The sequence below is a fragment of the Bacillus rossius genome, chromosome 8 (assembly GCF_032445375.1).
Source record: "Bacillus rossius redtenbacheri isolate Brsri chromosome 8, Brsri_v3, whole genome shotgun sequence".
NCBI classification, from domain to species: domain Eukaryota; kingdom Metazoa; phylum Arthropoda; class Insecta; order Phasmatodea; family Bacillidae; genus Bacillus; species Bacillus rossius.
Window position 1 is genome coordinate 41,201,165 of NC_086336.1, and position 27,555 is coordinate 41,228,719.

General features: G+C 39.9%; 1 protein-coding gene across 4 annotated transcripts in view; it reads right to left on the reverse strand.

The window, feature by feature from the left end:
- The window catches only part of LOC134534802 (LIM/homeobox protein Lhx2-like), an 818,703-nt gene that overhangs the window by 102,606 nt on the left and 688,542 nt on the right, over positions 1-27,555 (reverse strand). For all 4 annotated transcript variants that reach the window (XM_063373390.1, XM_063373391.1, XM_063373392.1 and 1 more), the window contains one exon: positions 24,670-25,052. In XM_063373390.1, coding sequence (XP_063229460.1) covers positions 24,695-25,052 — 358 coding nt within the window. In that variant the 3' untranslated portion in view covers positions 24,670-24,694. The remainder of the gene's footprint in view (positions 1-24,669; positions 25,053-27,555) is intronic.

Consider the following 27,555-nt stretch of genomic DNA (forward strand, 5'->3'; position numbering starts at 1 on the left):
AAGTCCGGCCCGAGGATGCGGTCTCTGCAAGGCGTACACATTGGTAAACATGTACTAATCCAGCGTCTAGTTTGTGTTATTTCTTCCTGGAGGCCGGGTGGTAGCGAGTGTAGCTACCCGCCACCAGGGGCGCTGGCATCCATTGGTAGAGACCTGCAAAATTCGCGGTTTCGGTGGCCTTCAGGATAGACTGCACATACCCCTGTACACTCGGGCCAATAACGCAATTTCATTGGCCGCCGACTTGTAAGTCGTCTCAGCTGGTTCGTCTGTGATTCGATCCTTCTTTGGTTGAGGGTTTATAACTGGTTGAGATTCGTCCAGATGAACAGTAAGCCAATAGCAAAATTATCTAAGAGGAATACGTGTTTGAATTCTAGCCTATCACCACATGAATACGCGAATTTTGCAGGTCTCTATCCATTGGTTATCAAAATCAAGACCCGTTTAAAATATGAAAACGGACCAATTGTCCAAGTGCCCCAAAACTCCACACGGTGGACTCTTTTGTACTCTTACCGACTTTTCATCCAGACTATCCTCTTGTCTCCCATTGGCTTCCCGCATGGCTGTGCCCATGAATTGCCCTGCCCATACGCCGGTTTAACCTGCGCCTGAATTAGCATGGTTTTAATCTAATTTTGAGACAGGGGTAGTCAGTCGTGGCGCCAATTGCTGCCGTGGCTGGCGTATTTCCCGATAAAAGCACGCGATGCATGCGACCCTTCCCTGCATGGCCTACCATGCGCACATGTTCATGTGTAGTAAGTATAACGGTAGTCATCTTCCTGAATCTCTACCCGCAAACTATAAACAAGAAACAAAAAAAAATGGGGTGTGGCTGTGTCATGGACACGGTCGTGTGTTGCACGTGAATACGTGTACGTAACAGGTAATATTTTCTATACAAAATATAAAATACGCTTTCTTTTTTAATTTTAACAGCATATTTAATCACTGTAACCATTTTACACTAATGTTTTGTATATGCAATCGATAGATTTTGACGAGAGCTGACGATTCAAACTCAAACGAACGTCGTAGCTTCTCCGAGTCAAAAGTTATACTCAATGGAAATCTCGAAACGCATAAAAATAATCTCAAAATAGCGGCGCTTCCCCTTCCATCGCGCGCAATGCGTCACAGTCCTCACTTGGCGTAACGAAATTTTTGATCCTTTAGCTATCCAGTGGTGTAATTAGATTTTGGATGGAGATGATAGATGTGTAGTTGAACATCACACTGTATCCCCCGATTTTGTTATCATTAGTTTTTTTATTTGCCTGCCACAATGGAACGCTATTTCTGCTGTCTGCATGAGTCACCGCGTACACTCGGCGAGCAAGTAACGACATGAAGAACACGGGGATGGGGGTGGAGGGTCGAGTTACTGGGTGTCCGACTGTAACTACTCTACTCGCCCTCCTACTGGGTCAAGCGGAGTAACCGACTCTACCTTAAACTTGCCCAGCCGTTCACATTGGTACGGAGATAGGGCGAGCAAGCGAACTCAACATTTCAACTAGCTATTCGTAATCGAGACCTTGAAAAAAATTCCCGACTTCATTACGCGATAGGATTAAATTAAACTAATGTCCATCTCTTAAGCTGCTTCCGCAATTGGAGCACAGTTTATAGGGAATAAATAATCTTGAGCAATGAGCAGACCCTCAACTGAAGAAGTGCCGAATCACAGGCTACCCCAGTTGACACGTCAAACTAGTCGGCAGCCAATGAACAGATGGCATTTGGCCCGGGTGTGCAGAGGACTGTGGAGTCCGTCTTGGAGGTCAATCAAAAATAGAATTTTTTTTCCGATCTCTCTGGCTATTCGACACGCACGACACGACAAACGTGAACGAGGCTTCGCGACGCCCTAGAGGTCTCGACGACCGAGAGGATTTTCCAGCCGGGACTCGAAGCGCATTGCGCGGGCAGGCTAGATGGAGGAGGAGGGAGGGGGATAGGAGGGGACCTGCCCTCCCGGCAGCGCCGACGAGAGCTGTGTTTGCCGCGCGGTTATTTCGCCCGGGCTGCAGCAGCGGCGCAAAACGAGGGACTGGCAGAGGGAAGGAACCCCGCGGTCTCCGGCGAAGGGGGAAAGAGCGGTAAGGAATGGAAAATAAGGGCCGTGGTAAAGAGGGGGGAGGTGAGGGGAGGGGAGGGAGGGGCACTCGTTACTTATCCCTGGGAGCTTGTTAACTTGCTCATTAGGCCCTCCCGTCCTGGAGGCCCCGCCAGACTTCTGCCTAATTAGCCGGAACGGCGACGGCAATCAACGTCTGCCAGCCAATTTAGGACTTTTTCCTCCGAATAACAAACTGCGCGCGCAAGCACACACACACACATACACGTGCGCGCAAATAGGAAAAGTTGTTTATCGTATAGCGCGGCATTATTTATTTCTTCCCCTGGCCCCTTGGAAGTACTTTTATCCAGGCTCGGGTCCATAATCGCCTCAGGAACAAACCTTGCGTGGTTGAAACAGCAACTTCGCGCTGCACGGAGTTCAGGATGTTCACGAGATGGCATGGTGTGACGTAGTCGAGGTCACTTGCTGCCTTACCATCGCCGTACCTAATACCATTTCTCAGACATACACCACTGCAGTTTTGCACTGTTTGTCATGCGAAAAAAAATATTCAAGAATGGCTGTACCTGATGGCAGTAACGGATGCCAGTTCCCGAAACGTCACAACTGTTTCGTCACAGGAAAACTACTGTGTTTGTCGGTTCTTTCTTCGTTGTGTTGTCCGTAATACCTGTTTAGTTTCGTCGTTGGGTTCATCTGTACAACATCAAAGGATTTAGGCTTGTTCTCAGTGGATTTATGTTTTCATCTTTATTTGTTATTTTGCATTCTTGAAATTTTTCCATGACAAACAGTGAAAAACTGCAACGGCGTACGTCCAAAAATTTTTATTAAATCAAAATTCCTCATTGCATGAATTATTTAAAGAGCTAACCGTCGTTTCGCAACACTCAAAACGTTACGGAAATTGTGCTTGATCGCGCCTGGGGATAGTCAATATTTATTAATTGTAATTATCGTCGATAAACACAGGAACGGCCATAAAATACAGTCCTTTAAAACTGTTCCCATAGCGCACTGTTTAGGATGTCCCGCAAACATGGTGCCAACCATTAGCTAGAACAAAAGAAAGAGCGGCCTAACGCATTGTAGTAATACACGCATCACCATCTCCTGTCGCACTGAGAGAAAAAAAAAGTATTACAGCAGAAAGAAAGACTTCGTAAACGCTCCCTAGAAACAAAAGTGGGAAATTTGAGGATTGCACACTTTTCCTATAATTTCCTGAATAAGTCAATATTGTGGGGGTTAAAATAGTCAATTATATTGTGAGGTGCTAAAGGCTGACAAAGATTCCGCACCAACACCGTAAGAAGATTTTCTGAAAACTACAATGTAAATTACTGGACGTAAATAAATTTTTTCACTATCATTGTATTTCCCATTAATGAATGTTACATAAGCGGCAATTGTTTGGGAAATATGCAATGCCTGTACGTTGGATTATCCATGTAAAATATACGTTAGTAATTTCCATGACATGTTAAAGGACGTTGCCTTTACAAATTAATTATGTTTAAAGTTTACTGGCAATATTAATCAACAGTAAGAAACAAAAGTTTGACCTTTATCCCAAAAAAAAAGTCATTCTAGAATCTGAATTTTTTAATGCACCCATAAATCCCATGTTTAAGAAGATTAAAAAAATGTATTTATGACCAATTTCGTAGTCAACATCTTCAGCACTTTCATTAACGAACTAGTTTCTAAAGCTCTCCGCAACTCCCCTGAGCTTTTCTTGTAAAACTTTCCATTCAAAAATTTTAGCACGTAAAAAATGTACAATTTATAAATAAATTTTAACGTAACAAAGAAATAACTTGGATGGTAGTAGCCAAAACTTTCTTCTAGTTACTCTATAAATATAACTGCATAAATTGTACTAAACATTCGTGTGCTATACCTACCTGTATACAGGCTGAGTCTGATTTCTACCGACAAATGCTGCAGATTCATCCCGACAAAACAAGTTGAAAACATATTTACGACTTATGACATAAAGTGAAGATAAACAACATATTGATTGTTAATAACAGAGAAAGTATTTAAGATGCAACACTGAACGTCTGGGCAATCTATAACTGAATGAAATCTACAACCACCGCAAACATTATCTTTGAGGGGAGTAACAAGTCACAAAAATAGTGTAATTATTTCAAAGAGATAATTTTTCAACAGTGATAAAATTAGCGGTTATTGTAGAACTTCATTGAACTAAACTAAATTTAGACGCCCAGTGTTCCATCTTGAATAGATTCTCTGTTATTTACAATAAAAATTTCTGTACAGCTCTCACTTCAGAGACATGCCAGCCTTGGAAATCACTTAGATCATCAGTCAGAGAGATTTTTTCAACTTATTTCGTCTTGAACAAACCTGCAGCCGAATTATGTCGGTAAAATTCAGACCCACCCTAAAACAGCAAATACGTAGCCCCTCAAATTATTACTAACATAGTTTTACGGCGTATTCGTTTCGTATGTCCCACATAATTGTGCTATAAAAATATAAATATTTTCCTTATTGACATACTGTAAAATATTTTAACAAGTTTTTCCAAAATATTAAAAACATTAATTTGGACATTGGTTGACACTGTTGGCCATACAGAAAACCTGAAATACGGACAAAGAAAGATATATATGTGTGTAGGTGTGTGTGTGTGTGTGTTACAGGTAATGCTACAAGAAGAAGTAAACCTAGGTTTACCCGGGTTAACTCAGCATTATCCGAGTTTGTTGGGTAAAGTTCGAATAACCACTCAAACAAACTTGAATTCGGCGTTTACCCGTGTACATAAATTTGTAATTATTTTGAAAATTAACGTATCACTAACGGAACCCGCAATTTTATGATTTTCCTGTCTCTACTGTTTATCGACCAATGAACACTCTAAAAAAAATTAAAAAAAAAAAGTTTCGTTATGTACAGGCGAGACGAGTCTAGCCTTGAGTGAAATGCATCCGCGAGATGAACGAATCCCAGGGGCAATCCAACGCTGTCGTTTTCAGCGGAGACCCCGAGTCAGACTTAGCGGCTAGGGTGGATTGTGGAGGGGGGGGGGGGAGAGGGGAAGTGGGAGTTGAGGCCGCTTCATCGTATTCATCGCTCCAGGTCCGGTGCGCGAAAAGGCAAACGGCCGTTTCCACCGCCGGGAGCCATCGCTGCGAAATACAATATTACAAAGTCTAATTGCGAAGTCCGCTGCTTCAGAGCGCTGGCTCTCTGGGCAGCGCCTGTGCTTCGCCCTGGGACACACGTGGTTCTTCGTGCCTGCCGCTACAGGAGCGTCGACAACGTAGAGAGAAAAAAAATAAAAGTCATGACGATTCTGTATGCACGGTTTAACAATGATTTTATTATGTATTTATTCCGTTGCAACACACATAAATAAATTACTTATGTTTTTTTGCAGAGATTTCTACATTTTAGTTTAATATTACAATAATTTATTTTGTATTCTTAGTAAAAAATTGCTATATATATATATATATATATATATATATATATTAAACTATATGCAGGTGGTTTTCATCCTGTGCCACGCTACATGCAGTCTAAATGTGAAAATTTAATGTATTTCATTGCAAGTTCACAAATAATTATTTATTACAATTATTATCGTAACAATATACGTAATTATTGTCATTTCCATTTTATTTTTAGTTGCTAGCTTCAAAGAGACATAATAGCAAATGTATAAATATGTGTTTATGCTTCGGTATAAAGTACTTTTGCTTCACAGGTAAAATATTTAAAAAAAAAATGGTAGAAATAAAAACAAAATTATTTTTAATACAGTTCACAATTATTCTGTCTTTAATACTATTTAACGTTAAGTGTTAAATAGCAGTACGTTCCCTAATTTGTAATAGATCTATTTGGTAGTACATATTATTTTCCAGTCACCTGTATGTTGAAGATCATACTAGACGATTCCAGTAATTAAAGCTGGATATATGTACCTTTTCATAATTTAACTGTAGCTATGCCAAGTAACGCCCAAAATGCTTTATAGTTTTAACTAACATTCAAATAATTAATGTACTTAAAGTAAAAGGAAACCTGTGCGGTCTTTGGGACTGCTATGCATATAAATATAATAGTCAGGTAGAGTCGGTCTCGTTGTAGAAAATTTCTGAATATATAGAGGAAACAAATCAGAATCTAGAGGAAAATTAGGAGATATTTTAAACGTCCAATGTGGATTAACATCATGTCTAACAACTCATTATTTATTTTAGGTGAAATTTTGATAAATTTCGTAAGAATGTGGTTCCGAAAACTAGAAATGATATCACAAAATATTAGAATGCCTTGCGAGATAGGAACAAAAACTTCGTTATGAAAGTCACTCTGCGCCAAATGGAGAGAGGGTAAAAATCAATTCTAAGTTGACTGCTTTGGTAATGATCACCACGTGTTAGATACCAACAGTTAACTTAAAGAATTATACAGTGTCACCTAGAACAACGTCAAGCCGAGAACAGCTGAAAGGCCATTTAATAACGGTTATGAATCGAAAAAAACCAAATTAAAAGTGTTTTAGTTTTCGAGTTTTTGCATTTTTTTTTCAAAAGTTTTTAAATCCCCGCCCTGCAACAAACTATTAGATACCTACTGAGAATAAAAATTTATGCTACGCAAAAATAATTAAAAATACTATTGAAAAAAAATTCAAAATAAAACCAAAGATGCTATATGTTTTGGGCACAACCTATGCGGCAACATTTTTTGATCGGGTATCTATCTTTGGCTAATCACATTGTAAAAAATAATTACTTTTATAAGGTAGCAATTTGTTTGTTTAATTAGCCATATTATCAAATAACTTTCTAGTTACAAAAGTAATATTTTTGACATTATGACTAGTCAAATTTATACGATTAATTTTTTTTTTTGCTGCAAAAGTCTCCCAGATAATTTTTTTCCCTATAAGTCTAGCATGATTGATCAGATTTTGAATTATTATCAATACTGTTACGAACGCAGACAGGACCACTACACGCGCCAGGTTCGAAGCTGGCTGGCGGCCCTGCCAGGCCACTGGTGTCACACGCCGTGTCACGTGGCGTTCACTGACGTAAGGCATGCCGCGCATGCCTGGCCGGATTACAAGGGTCGTCGCTACCCCCCACTCACCGACCTGCCTCGGAGCCGTTTATCTATCTCTGAGCGGCCTTGGGAATCCCGCGGGGCCGCCGCGTGACGTGGCGTGAGCGAGCGACGCTATTCTCGACGCTTCGGGCGTCGGGTCGGCCCGGGATGACTCGACACAGCCGCTCTCGTCGGTTCGAGAATGGCGCCGGCCTCTGCCGGGGAACCACGCATAACTTTTAAACACACAGCTTAGAACAGTCACAACTTAGAAACCTCGAAAAAATCAACGTAACTTAGAACTATCATAAGTTAGAACGATCATAACTTATAAACACGTAACTTAGAAACTCACAATGCAGAATCACACAACGGAGAATTGCCGTAACTCAGAAAGTCATAACTTAGAAATATCACAACTTAGAAACTTACATCTAATAACTGTCATAACTTAGAAACACGTAACTTAGAAACACACAAGGCCGAACCACATAACTTAGAAACACACAACTTAGAATATTCCATCTTGTGTGTTTCTAAGTTGTGACAGCACCCCCTCTGCGGCAGTTCAGAACGGAATCCGTGCGAAGGGAAGTGCGACATCGGCGAAGAGGGTGAGAGACCTCCACCCCCTCCCTTCCCACATGAGTGGCGCGACACGGAGTTCGGCTGGATCGTGAGAGTGCGGCGACTGAGTGGCGCGAGACTCAGTGAAGACAGGCGTGAAGTAAGGGGCGAACCACTGCTGAGCCTAGCTCCAGTGAGGAGTTTGAACTGCGGAAATTGACAGACATTGAGCGACCTGAGAATAAAGATTTTTAATTGTCAGTGATTTGTGATCGCACATTTTTAACTACAATTATTTATTATTACTGTAAATATTATTAATCAATAAAACTGTAATAAAACTTAATTGGGCTATCCCTTACGAACCCAGTTCTCCCCACATTATAAATCGTAACAATATTAATGTTATTTATGATTGCATAGCAAAAGTTTTAGTTGCATTATCTAATAATTATTGCAGGATGGGGATTCAAAAACTATTGAAAAAAAAAGTTCATAACTTGAATAGTACGACAATTTTTGAGTGTCGGGTTTCTTTTTATTCAGAATTATGTACTGGCCTATCAAATGTTGTCGGTTTGATGTTGAGTTATAGGACCTTCTATATAATAGTCTTTATTTTAATGAAAATTATTTTGTAGGGACTCAACTATAAAGAGAATAATGATGGTTTTTTTTATCAACACACACAAACAGAAAATTATTTTTGAGAACATTACAAAAAATAATTTACCGTATTTAAAAAAAAATTGTAGGGTTATTCTACGCCTATTCTGCCCTTTTTTTATAAACATTTTACATTTATGGTTAACGAAATGAATACACATGACAACGAAAAAAAAAAACAATCCGTCCAATGAGTGTGTATATATATATATATATATATATATATATATATACATATATATATATATCACACATATATATATGAGTGTGCGCGCGTGTTTTCACGTTCGACTATTTTCCTCCAATTGCGTCAGACGTTGTTCTGGAACATCGCTAATACCCAAACTTTCAAGGTTCACTGATCAAAACGATGCTCAGTAATAACCTTCTCGCACAGGAAATTAGTTTTCGGAAACGAATCATCGGCCTTCCTTGTGCGTGTGGCGTAAATGGCCTGCAGGCTACCTTTATAATATTTTTTTTATATCAAACAGATTTTTCGACCATTAAAAAAAATATTCATATACGCATCGGAGAGTAAAATCATCTCTTTCGTCTGCATTCTGAAACACAATTGATGTTTGAACACTGTTAGTGGTGTGTGTACACACACACACACATATATATATATATATATATATATATATATATATATACATATACATATATATACATATACATATACATATACATATATACATATATAATGTGTGTGTGTGTTATAAGGTCTGGGAAAATTCTCGGTTTCGATGACCTTCAGGGTAGACTACACAGTAGTAGCTAGAGAATATCATTTAAAATTTTTAATTTGCTTATGAAAATAAGGTATCTGCTTCTGGGTTGTAGCCACGTCCTTGGCGAATAATTCACCGACGTTTCGGTCGACATTGCAGTCGCCATCATTAGGGAGCAGTTACCGAAACGTCGATGAATTATTCGCCAAGGACGCGGCTACAACCCAGAAGCCAAGCTACTTCAGACAATGGCCGTTAAAGCCTGCAAACATTATTAGACTACACAGTACACCGCATACTCGGGCAAATAACGCCAGTTGATTGGTTGCTGACTTGTGAGCAGTCTCAACTGGGTTGTCTATGACGTCATACTTCTTTGGTTGAGGGTTTCTCATTGGCTCAGATGCCTGCCATACTGTAATATATTTATGACTGGAACATAAATATTTACAGATGTTTGTACAATTACATCAGAACAACTTTATCGCTACAAAATAGTGTTCACGGTAATATTGGGTTCGAGTTCTTACCTGGGAATTTATGCTTTGTGTTGTCTCAGTACTTGCATTAGTTGAAGTTATTTGTAAATATTTCCCTGAATAGCTTTTCTATATTAACTGTGAACATTAATATGCGAAATAAAACAAAATAAAGTCCTGTTATCGCATATTCGATTACATTTTCCATGGTTTAAAAAATATGTATGTTTGAATGAAACATCGTTCAAAATATAAAATTATGCGACAATTTTCGTAAAAATACTTAGTATCATCTCGAAAAACTTTTCATATTTTCAAAAATAATCAACGCCATTTGTTGTAAACGAACTATTTCTTGACAACTGGTTTCCAAAGGAATCTTTTATAAAACTATAGAACTGTTTTTTTTTTTCTGTGTAGGTAAACAGTAGCGCAAGCAGTTCAAAGGCACATTTATTTGAATTTTAGCCTATTGCGAAATGAATCCGCGATTTTTTCCGGTCTCTAGTGTGGTACCAAGTAGCGTGTATGTACCTGAAATGTTTCCACGTAGCCTTTACAAAAATAAAAAAATAAACAAAAAATACTCATCAAGAGTCCTTAACAACTGACTGACTTTTAAACGCCCTGAAGGGCCTCTGTAAAAAGAGGTAATTATAACATTAACTTCCTCTCTTTTTTTCCCTGTGTTGGTACGACAATCGACGCCACCATTGTAATCGTTTTTTTTTTTTTAATAAAAAAACAATACGGCGCAATAAAGGTATTCTTTAGCAATCTACGATTTTACCTCGTTCTCGCTTTGTGTGGTTGTCTGCTGAGGGTATAGGTGCGCGAAGGGCTTTAAAGGGGGGGGGGGGGGAAATCAACATTTGTAGCGGAACTCATGTAAGCTCGGGCGAACGCCGCCTGCGGAGTGGTTGGTTTGTCGAAGCGGCAGTTAGAAGGGGGGAGGTAGGGGCGAAAATAAAATAAAAAAAAGTGTTTGCGTGGAGAGAACGAGGAGGTGGGGAGGGGGATTGCTGTAGCCCCGGCTGGTCTCTTTCGCTCCCAGCAATTACTTTGTTTGGCCTTTTCTGACGGCGAGCAAATGCGTTGATCTTTTGTTATGCCCCTTCCGCCAATTGGGCTGTCCGGTGCAGAGACGTGGAGAGTTGGACTTTTTTTTTTAAATTCCCTCCCCCCCCCCCTCCACCCGTCCTTTTTCCCCAACCGCTTCGAAACCCCTTTTCCCTCACCGACATGTTACCGTGTAAATCCTGTTTATTAGGTTAGTTCCGCCATTACGCATCGCGCTCGTGCGTCGGGGCACACAAACACAAACACACAAACACACGCACACGCGCGCACACACCTAGACTGAGCGGTGCGCGGTGTAAAAGAGCTAAACCCCTTTTGTAGTTCCCGGCAGCAGACGTTATAATTAATTGGCCCTGCAGTCAATTTGGCAGAAAGGTTTCCTCTGTTTGGCAGCGTTATTACCGCCGCGCTGCCTCCGCGTTAATTTATCAAAGTTTATATACGCCGTCCGTCCGCCGGACAACGCATGGGGGGGGAGGGGGGGGGGGGTTTACTGGCTGGCCGCGGGCGCCAAGGAGGTTGGAAACGGAATCCGCGAGTTACCTACCTCTTTGGCGCGTCGAGCGCGGCGAGAACACAGGAGGCCGCTTTTCTCTCCTCGGCAGGTAGCGCGCCCGTGGCCCGGAGGAGTTAGTTGGCCGTTGAATGGCTAAGAGGGTCGTGTGTGTGTGTGAGGGGGGGGGGGGGAGGGGGTTAAGCCCCACGGACCAGCAACTTTGGCTCGCCTCTCTCGCCATCACGTCCAGGTGCGCCCGTCACTCTGAGCAAACCGAGAGAGAGAGAGAGAGAGAGAGAGAGAGTGAGAGAGACAGACGCTCGCCTCCTGATTATCTCGCGAGACCGTTTTAATTATTACAACCAGTCGGACCACCGTGCAGTTCGCAAACGGTCTCACCGACTACCTAAGCGTGGGTGCAGTGAAATTTTATTTATTTATTTTTATATATTTTTTTGCTGGTGGAACAGAAATTTTTAGTGTAAAATTTGCATCTACACGAAAACAATTTTTTCACCACTTCAAAATGGTGTTCGCAGTAATTCTGGGTTCGGATTCTTACCCGAGGCATTTACGCTTTTTGCTGTTCCGGTACCGCCAATGGTTAAAAGTTATTTTTTGAAACGTTCTCTGAATAGTTTTCCAGCATCAACTGCGCGCATTAACAAGCATAAGAAAACAAAATGAAGTCAAATGTTCGAATTATCAATTATCTTAACCATGGTTAAAAAAATAATAATTATTGAATGAAACAACAATTAAAATATAAATTTCTGCCCCAATTTTCGTAATATATACATCGTATTATCTCGAAAAAGGTATGTCATATATGCAAAACTAACAATAGCCATGTGTTGTACAAAGTTATAATATACTTCATAAAGTATTACAAACAACGCAGGTATTACAAGTAACGAAGTTTCAACGGAAACCTTTTAAAAAGTAGAGAATTTTTTTTTTCTGTGTAATCCAGACGCGGAAACAAGTGAACGTGTACGTTTTGACAAAGAATTTGTGGGTGAAAAGAAGGGGGGTGGAGTTGAGGTGCACTCACCTACTTTTCTGTTCGCAACTAATGAAAATAGTATTTTCAGAAAGAAAAAATTAGGGGTAAGGAGAAAACTAAAATAACACCATTTCTTTAATACTATCTGCTGAATCCACAACTGGAGAAGAGCGTACATTTGTAGCATTATTACTAACGTGAACACTTTTTAAAACGTCAAATTATATCAATTGCCTGTACTAATACGAGATCAGAACCGCTGATAAACACGCTATGTTAAAGTTGTATTTTGTGCATTTGTCGTCAGTCGGAGTTCGATTACAAAATTGTCATATTAGCTTAAATGATCTGTAGTTAAGGATATTTATGCATTAAGGACCGGATGACTTAACGAAGTTATGGTTTGTTCCAAGATCTATAAGGAGCTCGAAATCACACGGGTCGCCACTTGAGCGTAATGCATCTGCGATCACGGCTAAGGGTCCGGTTGAATTAGTAACGATTTAACGGAAATGTACAGAAAATAACTGTTTGTGCATATAAAAGGGCTGTGACATGCAAATAATTTTTCGAAAGATGCAGAATGTGCAAGTTATGTCGAAAAGAGAGGATCGTCACAGGCGTTCTCAAATTATTCCAAGGACCTACTTTTTTTTTTTTTTTTTTTATCAAATCTCTCCGTTTGTCTTAGGCCACTGGCATAATTTACATTGAATTGTATTTAAGAAATAAGTATTATATTTCTCGACTGCCTTCATTAATTTCCTTCAAAAAGAATGCATGTTTACTGATTCAATACTTGCAAACGTTTTTAAAATATTTAAGATAATTATTTTTTGGATACCAAAAAAATGTATCAATACGATATAAATTGTGAATTCTAGAAGACGAGAGCTACATACAAACCAAAAATATTCTTTCTAAATTAAAATGTAAATATAAATAAAAGGCTATACATGCTTGATATGTTTGTGAAGTATAAAATTTTTTATAAACACTTTAAAAAGTGTTGACATATCGAGATGATTAGCCTGCAATGTATTTATGATAAATGATCTAATTATGTCTTAGGAAATTAACTACAAAAATCACTTAACGGTGTTTTTCTTCTATCGTTTTTTTCATTTGTAACCTTAGGTGAATTAAAATTATGATCGAGATATTTTACAGTAACAATGACTAGCTTATTGAGTTTCGTCATTGCTCGCCTACATCTTGTTTACTAGCTTTGGTTTTAAGTCAACCACACCCGGCATCAAAAATCATGTTCCGGAAGGTGAACAAATGTTGAAGGTGTTATGGTAATTTTCTTATATCGCTTGTGTTGCTAATGGGTCCATCGACGACAGTTTGTTGCGAGGAGGGAAAGGGAGCTTCCAGCAAAAGTTTCATTAGCCACGTCTCAGGTTTTATTTTCGATTTTTCCCGTGAACGTAACATCTTTTACCGCTTACGAAAGCTGTAAATTTCAGTACATATTGTAGCCGTGGACCACATATAGTGCAGGCCTGGCGTCCTACGAGGTTTCAGCGCTCGAGGGTCGTAAAGTAGAAGGGAAGGGCATACGTGCCAGCGGGGCGTGGCCAAGATGTTTTGAAAACTCTCCTCGGAAGCGGCGACTTTTCTTCGAGTGCTGAGCGCTGCCAGTTTACGGAAAGCATTAAGAACACGCAAAGGGCGGATTAGTAGTTCTGTTTCAGTTTTTCCTTTTCTAAACTGTATTTTGATGAGAGTTGAAATTGGCTATAACTAGAAACTGGAAAAATTCGCCGGTTCAATGACCTCCAGGATATACTCCACTATCCTCTACACACTCGGGCAAATGCGAACTGTTCATTGGCTGTTGACTTGTGAGTCGTCTCGACTGGGTGGCCTGTGATTCGACGCTTCTGTGAGTGAGGGTCTATAATTGGCCCTCATTACTCCAGATTAACAGTGAACCAATGGCAGGAGCAGCACTAAGGTATAATTATTTGAACTGTAGCATTTCACGAAATGAATCCGCGGATTTTTCAGGTCTCTAGCTATAACGCGTGTTTTCATAATACATTTTTAGGCATGAAACACACCTGGTGCAGATTCTTGAAAGCACTCAAGGTACTTGCAATACACCTTTACCTTCATTTCTCTGCTATGTAATGTCATGGTTACAGCTCAAATACCGTTGCTTCCCTGTGCACGACGAGGAGACCGCACGCTAGTCCACAGCTTTGTGCTAGAAGAACGATTTGAACGTCGCGCTTGTCATCCCGCCTCACTTACAAAAATTGCTTAAGCCCCTATCTAGGTGGCTCCCTTAACGAGCGATGGAGCCGTGCGGTAAGCGTATAAAAGTTAAAAATTAATGTTTTCAGAACAGTTGCTGGGTAACCGGGCCTTGCAGAGGCCGTTCCGTTCCGAGCCAACGCGTTTCCATAAAACTCAAGCTTTTAAGACGTCTGCCCCCCCCCCCCCCCCTCCAAACCCACATTTTGCCATTCGCTTGCCGCCTTTACCTAGATATCTTGCATTAGGCACATTTTTGACTAGTCTCCCCTCTTTCACCTCATTAAATTGGATTCGTTGGGTGTTGTAAGGTTACAATTTTTGATGTGTAACATGTTAGCTCTCAGTATCCGGCATTTCGTGAATGGAACGGAAGCTTGCATTGAATAGAAATGTGTAACAAATGGTGCTGCCATCTGTGGCGGATGGCACGAACCAAAGTTCACAAATACAAAGGGAAACTTTATGGTATTAACTGTTTTTCTCTGAATTTTTTAAAATGTGATGAGTGTTTTAATATAATTTCTTGTCGGAAATCAGGATCACAGCCGGGATTTGGTAATTTTTTCAAATCATTTTTACTTTTATCGGAGCTGTTTCATTATATAGTTTAAAATTTTCTCTCTGCAAATGGAATGATTCGATAGTCGACGTAGCTTCTCCGACAGCGATTTCTAGCGGCGGGTGTAGAAACTACGTGTGATTCGCGTTCAGAAATTAAGTTGAAGAACAGAATTTGCGTTTATGTACCACGCTCGGCATTATTTTAAAGAATTCTACGGTAATTCTATGTCCGCGTTTGGTATTATAAGTGTATTTGCAACACGAGAACACATGAATTTGCTCGTTACTGAGGTTAGATGGCGAGTACTAAAAGACTCGCCCACATGTTTTTTTTAAGTTACCAACTGTAAGTTAAAAATAAATATATTTTAAGTGTACCAACTCGTAAGCAATCATTGTTATTGACAAGTGATGTAAAATTCTGGTTCATATCTTCGACAGCTGCACGATAGTACGCTTATCGACACTTTTAAATCGACGAAGTTCTTATAACCCTGTAGGCGGATATCGGTAGCATGGACTTATCAAGTATGATACGTTTATGTGCAAAGTTGAAAGGATTGCGGTAATACGTGCTGTCTACGGTCTATCATTTTGCTTTAACTTTTTAGTTTTGATTTATTCATCCGAAATTATTGATATGACAAAAACCTTCATAATATATTTCCAAGCTCCTTTACATGGTTGCATTCAGGTATTAATTAACAGGCATGAAAACGCTTTGAAGATATAACTGGTTATTAGGTAAACGCGGCGACTGTGGATGATGTAATATATACGCTGGACCACAAACGTCGGCTTCAAAAAGTGTCCGTAGATATAAATTAAAATCTTAAAATAGTCGAGACTGCTTCACGTAAGTGTAATTTCAGTAGTAAATTTTAAAACTAAATAATTTAAAGCTAAATTCCTATAGTTGGTTAAAGTGACTAAAGTACCCGCGCTTCGCTAAGGCAGTCTGCAGGCAGGACACACACCGTACATTACACATGCCCCTCACCATAGGCACACAACTTTCGCGCCTCGAATGAAATTTGTACTATTTCTGAACGTTTTCAAAATACACTGAATCTCCGCACTCCATGGTCTAAATACCCATTGCCCACGAGAAAAGCATGTACTTAGGATGACGCCTTCGAAAGTCTTGATTCACGTTTGCGGGGCATTAAAACACTTCGCAAGCACAGTAACAAAACAAAAAAAAAGTCAAAATTAAGGAGAAATAGTAACTAATCAACAAATCCAAACCATACTGCAAGCAACCGCATTGGCCGTTGCCATGGAGACGCAGAAGGTATCAAAAATGCAAAAGCCCTTCACCATGGATACAAAGCTCCATATCTATTACACAGGTGTAGTGCATTTTTCCGGGAAACAAAATAGTCTATGTCACTCTTCGGCCTATACACTATCTCTATGCAAAATAAATCATGTCGATCCGTTAATCCGTTGCTGCGTTAAAGGACAAATCAACAAACACACTTTCGCATTTATAATATTAAGCAAGGATTAGGTAATTACACTGATTTTACACTGAATTCCACGAACTCAATCATAGAGTCTCGGGAAATTCCACTAATTATTCAGCAATTTTCAGTTGTTTTCACTTCATTTAAATGACCGATTCTGATTTTAAGCTATATTTGTTCTGCAAGCTGTGGGTAATATTTTCAAAATTCTAGCGGACCAGAAATCCACTCAACGAGGAAGGAAATAATTTATATTTCGAACGTAACGTCCAGAGTGAAATAACTCTCGACACACGAACGAATTTAACCGCCTCTGCCAGTGCACAACGAGCGATTGAGGCTTAAGCAAGTTAACGCCCTGTTACCTTTTGTTTTATATAACGTCACAACACTTTGGAAAATAAATTACGCCTTTAACCCCGCGAAGGCCGACTTTTACTGTCGCGCGTAAAACGGCACACCAATGGTCTCTCTTTCCACCGGCAAAAAAAAAAAGTAAAAAGTATTTAGTCGAGGTCGAAGAGGGGACCAATAAATATTAATGAGGTCGTACGAAAAGGCCGCGAAAAAAACCCTGGACATCCGCGGTCATTATGAGGACTCGATTTTGCGATTTTTTTTCCCAGAAAGTATGGTCTTCCTAGAGAGCATCTCGCATGTACAATGAAAAAAAAAAAATTTCTGTACTTCCACAATAGATTCCTTTGAAAACCAGTTGTCAAGAAATAGTTTGCAACACTACAGGAAAGATATTGTAACTTATAACAACAGATGGCTACGTTTATTTTTTCTTTGCATATTTGATGTACGTTTACCGAGATAGTGGTGAGTATTTCTTTCAAAAAATTGACGCATTTTGCATTCAAACATAATTTTTCTTAACCATGGAAATGGTAATCGAATTTTCAATAATTGAACTTTATTATGATTTATTATGCTTGTAAATGTTCGCAGTTAATACTGGAAAGCTATTCAGGAAACGGTTAACAAATAACTTTTATTAACTACTGGAGGTACTGGGACAACACAAAACATAAATTCTTTTTGAAAAATAAAGGACACTTAATTGGAAGTAGTACTTACTTGTTAAATCTGAATAACAGAAGCGGGTCGTTAGTTTACAATATATGCATCTTGCAATATTACAAACACTTTTATTTTCCAACTGATTTCCAAAGGAATATTTTGTGAAAGAGCAATATTTTTTTTTTCTGTACAGGAAAAGTGTTTCCACAATTTAATGTCTTCTTAGGAACAATTAAAAAACTATATATATATATATATATATATATATATATATATATATATCACACTAACGAAAATGCACTGCAGACGCTAGAACGCGGCGCGATATTTCTGACAGCGAGTGACGAATAGCAGGTAATCGGCTGCCGATGATACCTTCCCGGTCCCCCCCCCCTGCCCTCGCACAACCCACACCAACACTTCGGCCCACCCCGAGATTGAAGATAGGGGTGAAGGTGGCTCTGTCGAGGGAAAGTCGGCTACGCTGGTAGAGGGGTGGGAAGGATAAAAAGAAGTGAACAGTGTCGTGGCAAGGAGTGAGAGAGGAGGGGGAAAAAATAAAAGAACGCCGCGCAAGAGTTCATGAAGGGAACAAATGTCACCGGAGAGAATTCGAAGAGAGGGAGGAGTGTAAGAAAAAAAAACTACGCCTGCAACAGGTGGATAAAGGTCTGAGGTTGCGATGGAAGAAAAAAGAAGAAAAAAAAAAGAAAAGACGGCTCGGCTCAAGAAAGAGAGAAAGAAAAGAGACCGCTCTTTAAAATATCTTCAAAGAAAACGCAAAGATTTAAAAATATTTGAATAACAGGGGTGAGAGTTACTCAGTTTTTTTTCTGAAGGAAAAAAAAAGCCATGGTGTCTTGTTAATTGGTGTGAAAAGAAAGAAGGCAGCTACAATTATAAAACTGCCTCCACGTAAAGAGCTGAATAAATAAAACCCAAAAGAATGATTTGATGAATGAAGAGGAAGGGGGAGGGATCTTTTGGTATTGGATTATTGTACTGACGGTGAGATAGTCTAGACACAATTTCCGCTTCATTTTACAAAGCCTATTAACAAAGACCTGATAAAAAAAGTCATGGAAAATAAAATAAACTTTAGCCGGCATTTAAAGCGTGCATTCGTTATTTAAATGTTAAACTAATTATAATCCAAAGCTAACGAAACCCGTTTTTCCAAACATTCAAAAGAAAACACTGATCGCTGACAACAGAAAATTAAATTGTCTATCCCTTAGACCAGTGGTTCCCAAACTGGGGGTCGCGACCCCTGGGGGGGTCGCGGATCGTTTCGAGAGGGGTCGCGAAAGGTTTCCAAAATAATTTTAAAAAGTCGAAAAATACTCTCGAATAGAGTAACGAAAGAAAAAATGAAGTTCTGCCTAAAACAAATTAATTTACTTTAAAAGTAAATAAATACTAATTTACCATTAAACTAATTACTAAACACTGAAGACGATTGTGGTGAATTAAAAATGAAGTATCTTCTCAAACTTTCAATATATATATTTATTAATTATAGATTAATACAAAATAAATCAGCTACATAATTCTTGGCTTCTGGGCCTGCGATGTATGTTAAATCGGCTACAGTTATAAAGTTTTTAAATAAAAAAATAGCAAATATGTAAAAAAAAGGAACTGATGTGGCTTCAGTGCGACACATGTGCCTGCTTCTCGTTAACAAGTTTTTCTAGGTTTGGCTTAATTTTTGAGATACACAAAAAAAGATCATCTTCCACATCCAGCCGATTTCTCGCCTTGGTTTTTATATTAATCAGTGTTGAAAACCCCAGCTCGCAGAGGTAAGACGTTGCAAAGGGCATAATAATTCTGAGGGCTGCCGTAGTCAAACTCGGATATTCGGTTCTTCTATCCAGCCAGAACTTGTCCACGTCTTTGGTGCTGAAAGACAGCTGCAAAGTCTTGTCACAAGACAACTCAATAAGTTTGTCGTGGATATGTGGGCTTAGGTCCGCTTGGTTAACAGAATGCTCGTTAAAAGGGTTCAGCACCCACCTCAAATCGGTATGTTCATCTTCGGGAATGTAGTCGATGATCTGCTCTCGTAGACCCGTCAAATGTGTAACAATCAGTTTGGACAGCTCGCTGACGTCAGGAAAATCTTCATCGCGTTCATCAAGGGACGTAAGAAATTCGTGTGCCAATTCGAAGTTTTCTAAAAAATTTTTCTCAACCCTGGATGCCCACACTGCCAATTTTTTTACAAACGCATTCACTCTGTCTTGGGCAAAAATGATAGTTTTGTCTCTACCTTGCAAGGTAATATTCAGATCGTTAAGATTTTGAAATATGTCCGCCAAGTACGCAAGCTTTAATAGCCACTCCTTCTTGTCTTACAAACCAACAAAGTCTTTGTTTATAACTTGAAAAAATGCTTTAAGCTCAGTGCGCAGAGCGAACACTCAAGAGAACACCTTCCCACGTGACAACCACCTAACTTCTGTGTGCAGTAAGAGGCATTTGTATTCCGCCCCCATTTCTTCGCACAACTGTGAGAACAATCGACACTGTAATGGCCTGCTTTTTATAAAATTTACCGATTTAACGACATCGTTCAAAACTTCTTTCAGTTCGATGGGCATGTTCTTTGAAGCTAATGCCTGACGATGTAGAAAGCAATGTACCCAGACAGCCTTAGGCATAATAGCCATTAGAAGTTTCACGAAACCACTTTTTTTACCTGTCAGTGCTTTGGCACCATCACTACAGATCGAAACACACTTTTTCCAGTCAATGTTAAGGGAAGCGGTGGCAGAAATAAACAGTTTGTACATTTCCTCACCTGTTGCGTGGTCAGGCAAAGGTTTGCAAAATAATATGTCCTCCTCCACACCGTCATCATTTTCGTAGCGAACAAAACACATAAACTCTGTCAAATTAGATACATCCGTAGACTCGTCTACTTGAATAGAAAGAAATTCACTTTTCTGCAATTTTTCTTTCAACTGGTTCTTGCAGTCTTCAGCCATTTCAGTAATACGCCTCCCCACTGAATTATTTGACAATGGAACATTGGACAGTTTTCTGGCTGCCTCCGGACCAACCATTGTTGAAAGCATGTCTTGAGCGGCCGGTAGAATGAGATCTTCAGCAATCGTGTGTGGCTTGCCTTTCTTCGCTATTCGTAAAGCTACTTGATACGATGCTAGCAAAGCATTTTTACTCACATTATTGCTACTCAACTGAGACACCGAGTTTTTCTGACCGACTAGAACAGTTAATTTTCGCTCAAAAAAGTCCACTGGCTTGTCTTTCAAACTTGAATGTTTAGTTTCCAAGTGACGAATCATCTTGGATGGTTTCATACTCTCGGCGGATAACAACTCACTGCACACAACACATTGTGGCCGATTCCCGAGCACTGTAAATCCGTACTTAATATAACAGTCATTGTACTTTCTCATCTTAGCCTTTTTTGTTTCGTTCTTATCGTGAGAAACTGAAGGCCCCGCACGTTTAACAAATTTATCCATGACAGAATAAACGCAAACAATATGTGACCGAACAAAACACTATTAACACACCAAACGACAGTTCGCTCGAGTCACTGCACTCTCCAGTGCTTTGTTTATCTCCGTTTTCCATCACGGCTTTGTGTGCCATCTTTTGGGGACATTTTGAACTACTTCTTCACATATTTCAGCTCCGATGGCTCGGTGACTAAAAAAATATTTGTTATACACATTTTATTATTTTTTTTTAATTTATAAAAAATGTAGCACAATATTTATATGTTTTAATTTTATCACTGTACCAAAAATGTTTAAGGGGGTCGCAGCAAAAATTAGTATCCAAAAGGGGGCCGTGGAACCAAAAAGTTTGGGAACCACTGCCTTAGACTTACGAGAATGCAAAAAAAAAAAACTTGCTAATTAAATTTGTAAAGGATACAAAAACTGGGTGCACTTTAAATATAGCTGTTTGTGTCACATACTTAGATGTGTAATGACAACGTCATGTACTTCGACTTCGGCGCGGCGTAGTTGTCACCCCTCCTACCCATTCCCCCACCTTTCCCCTTTAAATACGTCACGATTCCTTCTCCGGCCAATTGGTAATTGATCCCCCACCCTTCAGGTTTACTGCGCTTGCGCGGTTCCCCTTCTGGGGCGCTGCTTTCGAGGATTTTCGGCGCTAGGTCTCGTGGCCTTTTCAGCTGTAGCCACCGACAGTGTCGGGTCACTTTGCATTCGAGCAGCATGTAGTTCCTTTTGTAACTTTTTAAGTTAGTTAGTAGTACGGTGCTGGCGAGCTCTCGACATGGTAAGCTTCTTCGAGGAACTTGGGTTTGTGTGCTTGGGCACCAACAGGTTGTGGCCCTGTTCTTAACGTCAGGTGATTGTTATGTAGCTTAATGATATTTCTTCTAAATTATTTGTTTCGGCTTGCCACTTGGAAATTACGTTTGGCATTCTGCAGTAGGGTAACCATGTCGAGTTGTCTCGTGGTACGTACGGTTTTGTGGTTAAATAATTTTTCAATTCTTTTCTCTTTTTTTTTGTAGTAACTGTATCATGCTGTGCCAGTTCTATATTAGTCTGGTCTACGTTAACAAGTTAGGCCGTTTGTGGCATAATGTGCTGTATCTATTTGACTCTTTCTCTTTTAGACATTCACTGCTAGCTAGCTTTGGTTTGCAAGAGTCCGATTGCGGGACTTTATACTGTAAACTATAATAGTTTAATGTTATGCTTATAAATTTGTGCAAGTTATGGTTGTTACAGTTACAGGGATCAGTATTATACATTATTATCAGTATTATATCAGAATTATTCAACTATGTATTTTGTGAAAGAAACTATTTTGTACCTGTTTATAATGTACCTATTTGCAGTTGAAAGGATAGTAAAGATGACGTCAAAATAAAATTTAACTTTGCTTATACCTACAATAACACACCTCTAGTAGCCATTCCTAATCCAGCTTAGGACATTGTCATTTGTTTTCAGGTACATATTTTGTGAGGGTACTTTTTTATAGTTTATCCATGCGTGGGTTGGAGGTTATTTGCTGATCTGCAACAACCCTTCAGATGTTAATAATTCCTCAGATACAATACATAACATTTTTTAACTAATTAATGATGCAAAAACATATGGAGCAGCCACAATAAAATATAAGTACACAGTTATGTTTGTACAGCGGCGCGGCTATCTGACATGACTCATAAGTGTGAGCTAATCTGATTACCTCTAAATTCTTGCTAAGTTTTTTTTATGTGTAAACATCTTAGCTCTCGGTATACGGCTATTAGGAGTAATTTCGTGAAAATGTAACAGAAGTCGATGAACAGAAACGTGTCACAAAGATGGCGGACTCATGTGTAGCAACATAAACCAGCATATAGTCACTTTCGTGGGACATGCCGAATGAAACTTGTATGAAATTGAAACTACACTGGAATATACATTTGGCAAACTAAAACAGTTATAGTAAAATGTAATTACAAGTTTTAAAATGCCTAAGAAAATTGCCATTACAATGACTGTAATAAATATTTTCCAAGAGGCTTACTAGTACAGCAGTAGAGCGCGTGCTGGTAACCTCAAGGGGCAACACAAAAATATACAAACATATACTTAGTATTATAATACGTTCTTTAAAATGTTTCAGACTAATGTTTTAATAACGCCATAGAAGTATAACTTCGAATATGTACGGAAACTTTATAGTATTAACGTTTAGTAAATTTTAACAAGATAGGTAGTATTTTAATAAAATTACATGTCGAAAATCAGGTCCAAACCCGGGATTTTATCGGAGCCGTTTCTGATGATTTAAAATTTCTGATTGTTTTGTGCTGCTAACTGCTATCTGCGTTTGATGGTGGCAAGCAACGTTTACGATTCAGGCAGCTAATAGTAGCGGTGGTTGCATGAAGTATGTGTGTGATTCGCATTCAAATTTAAAAAGCGACTATTGTATTTATCAGCACATTTATCACGCTCGTCATTATTAAAAACAAAGTTAAATTTCTGGTCCGAGTTTCGTATTGTAAGTTTATTTGCAACGTGAGAAAACATGACTCCGCTCATTACCGAGGATAGATGTTTACACATCACTGGCGAGTAGGTACTGAAAGTCTCGCTTACATTTATTGATTTATTTTTAATCAAGAGGGCATTGAAATATGGAGCTTCTTGTCCCAATGTGTTGTCAGAACGAACAGTGACCTGGGGCTCGATTCTGAAAAGCATTAGCCTCGTCGCGTCTCTCGCTCACGAAAAACACCACGAGAATTACTGCGACTTTGTACCTGAACTAACACATGTTTGGGGCCAACTGCAGCACATGGTTGGGGATAAAACCGTTATGGCTGTACATACATACATACATACATACATACATACATACATACATACATACATCTTCTGCCCCCAAGTTGTTTGGTTGAACACAATTGCTTGGATGGCCAGTACAAAAAATAAAGAAATAATTAACACTCAGTGGGAACGTAGTTACACTTTATACCGTGAGGTTCGCTGACATCCCATATTGTCCCTGTTACAATACTTGGTAACATATATCTGAGATGAGGATTTCCAATGCAGTTCAATGCCTCGGGGCTAGCCACTGACATGTTATCAGGCCATCTTCGCCTGCATGAATGAGTAGAGACCTGTAAAATTCGCGGTTTCAGATCCCTAAAGGATAAGACTCCATGACCCTCTATGCACTCGTGCTAATTACATCTGCTGATTGGTTACCGACTCCTAACACCTGTTGACTGGAATGATCGTGATTCGCTAATTCTTCTGCTAAAGATTTTTCATTGGCCCAGAGTCCTTCAGATAAACTGTGGCCCAATCACCGAAGCGAAATCATGTCAAAAGTATTTGGACTCTATCCTATCGCGAATTGAATCCGCGAATTTTACAGGTCTCTATGAATGAGTCCCGACTGGGTTCCCAGCATGTGAGCCCAATCTGGGCAGCCTCCAGTGATTTTAACTGTCTAGATTTAATTGAAGACAAGGACCAGGGCTGCCGGTGGATACAGGAGTGGTCCTCCGTTACGTGAAGGGAGTACCCTCGCTGGGTAGTTGAAGGACCGAGGTGCGGGCAAACGGGGAAGCTACGACGAGAGGCCGACGCTGCCACTGACCTGTAAGGAGGGAGGCGACGCCCCCTCAGTCGCGGCTGCGGCGCGGCCGCCCCACCTTGCCCTTGCGCACGCCGGTCGCGCCGGCGCCCGCCGCCCCCGCCGCCGCCGCCGCCGCCGCCGACCCCTTGAGCAGCTTGTGCCAGTCCTGCTCGCAGACCAGGCTGCCCGCCAGCAGGCAGTACCTGTCGCCGGGCACCAGCTGCGCGCCGCACTTGGAGCACGCGAAGCACTTCATGTGGAACACGTGGTGCTGCTGCTGCTGCTGCGGCTGCTGCGGCTGCTGCGGCTGCTGCTGGTGGTGGCCCGGGCCCGCGCGCATCACGAACTCGCTGGCGGGGATGGTCTGGCCGCACGCCGAGCAGGCGCCCGTGTTGCCGAACAACCTGCGCACGCCACTGCCCGTCTCACTCCTGCCCTCCCCGCAGCTCGCCCTCGCCCTCACACAACCACAACCACAACCACACGGAACACAAGCCACACGTTCCTTATTACAGTACATTTCAAACGAATAAATCAACTCAAATAAACGAAGAGTCCTCCGTAATTTCTTATAACTAGGGACCGGAAAAATTCGCGGATTCAATAACCTACAGGATAGACTCCAAGATACTCTATGTACTCCGACAAATTACATCTGCTCATTGGCTACTGACTCGTGACAACTATTAACTAGAATGCTTTTGATTCGATACTTCTTTCGTTGAGGATTATTCATTGGCTCTGATTCCTTCAGACAACCTGTGGTCCAATCACTGAAACAGCAAAAAGTTAAACACATTTGCATTCTAGAATATCGCGAAATGAAACCGCGAATTTTTCCGGTCTCTACTAATAACTGAATATTCGTAGAAACTACGTGTATGATTCCCTCTGAACAAAAGTGAACGCACACGTGGGCCAAAGAAGATTGTTCTTACAGTTTTTTTTGTTATATTTTCTTAATACACCAAGAAATTTTGTTTAGGACTCCATGTTCAAGTGAACTCAAGTGTCGGTAAGTTCACGAAGATAGCCATAAATTTACGAAGATCCCTGGATAATTTGTAACCAGCGTTCTTCGTAAATTGAAGGTGAAAATTTTTAACAGTGTAACCGCGGATTTATTTCTCGATAGGCTAAAATTAAAACACATATACCTTTAAGCTGTTTTCGCTATTGGCTCACTGTTTACCTGGAGGGGTTCTGGACCACCGAGAAACACTCAACAAAAGAAGTATTCAACTGCAGACAACCCAGTTGAGACTGCTCACAAGTCAGCAACCAACGAAACGGCGTTATTGACCCAAGTATACAGACGACTGTTTAGTCTACTTTGAAGGTTGTCAAAACCGCGAATTTTTTTTTCAGACCCTACTAATTGCTTACTTTTTAACACTATATAGTTTTCATGCCAGCTGTTTTTTGTTAAATGTTTGTAGCACCGTATGTGTTTCGCGATTGGGTGGGTTTGTTTCAGGCACGTTTCAACAGTCAGTTCACCAAATTATAGCCATTCCGTGAGGAAGCAAACGTGTCCTGAATGGCCCGGCCAAAAAACGGACAATGGCTTCTCTTGCAGACGGCCGCCAATTGCATGGCAACAATCTTTAGCGCAGGCAGTGAGCCACGAAAAAATACATGCCCATACCCATGCTACCCTTTGGAACTGTTAGAAAAAAGAAAAAAAAAAAGCTTTTTTAAAGAAAGTACTAGCAATCTGCAGAAAATATGATTGTGTAACTTATACCAACTTATCTGTTAGTTACCAGTCAGCTACCTGTTAGTAAACAGGAATCCACCGTTAAAAAAAAGTTATCCGATTCCAAGCAGCTTGATATTTGCCGGATTATAGAATGCGTCCAAACAAATAATGCCGGATTAAATAGCTCCGATGTTTAGTTCTATAGGTTCCATGTTATTTAATCTTGAATATTTCACGATTGCCTTTAATTGTTGTAAATTTAATTTGTCGTTAATTTTTTTGCAAAGATATATTCTACATGTTTATCAACTAGCTTAAAAAAATCAAGCCAATTTATTAATGATCAAAATGATTGCCTGAAAAAATATCACTACCTGTAACTTTCAAAAATTTGATTCTACAGCTGAATAATGCATAGACTGATTTACGCAATATTTCTTCATAAAGATCCTTAATTATCAAGAAAATAAAAATCCCACGATGGTTATCCGTGTAACGTAACCAATTAAAAAATAACCAGTCACCAGGCCCACGATACACCACGCGCAGGGGAATCTTAAAATGCATACTTAGCTTGCTATGCCATAGAAGACACACGCCACTTCTAAGCAAAATCCACAATCCATACCAGCTGAGAAAATTATTCTATGTCCAATTTTCATCTTTGGAGGGTTTGCCCCTCCTCTCCCTAATTGTAGGGGGGCTTCCACAGAGATTTAATACAATTTAGCTCATGGACACTTCCAAACTGGGAAGGGAGGACTTCGCCCCCCCCCCCCTTTTTTTTCCCCGATTTTTCTGGAACGAGTTCAAACTACGAGCGAAACTTTCGTTCGTGAAAAATGAGTAAGACTCCTGTTTCTTTGTTTTTTGTTATAAAATGTAGTTTTAATGTTACGATTTTTTTAAAATTATTTTTAAACGATTTTACTAGCGCTCTTGATAATCAGAACAGGATTACGACCCTAACTTAATATTAGATTACAATATAAAAAAATGTCACACACATACGTTCTTTATCCGGGATAAGAACCCGGAAATCATTTCGCGCCGAAGTTAGTGCTTGAACCAATTGTGTCAAAAAGAGGATAGTATCGTTCTAAGGAATTTTCTGCAAACTGTAATCAATTTATAAGGGAAAAAATTTGCTGAATCTTTTCTTGACAAGAAAAATTAGTGTAGTACAAGGTATGCTATACTAAGTT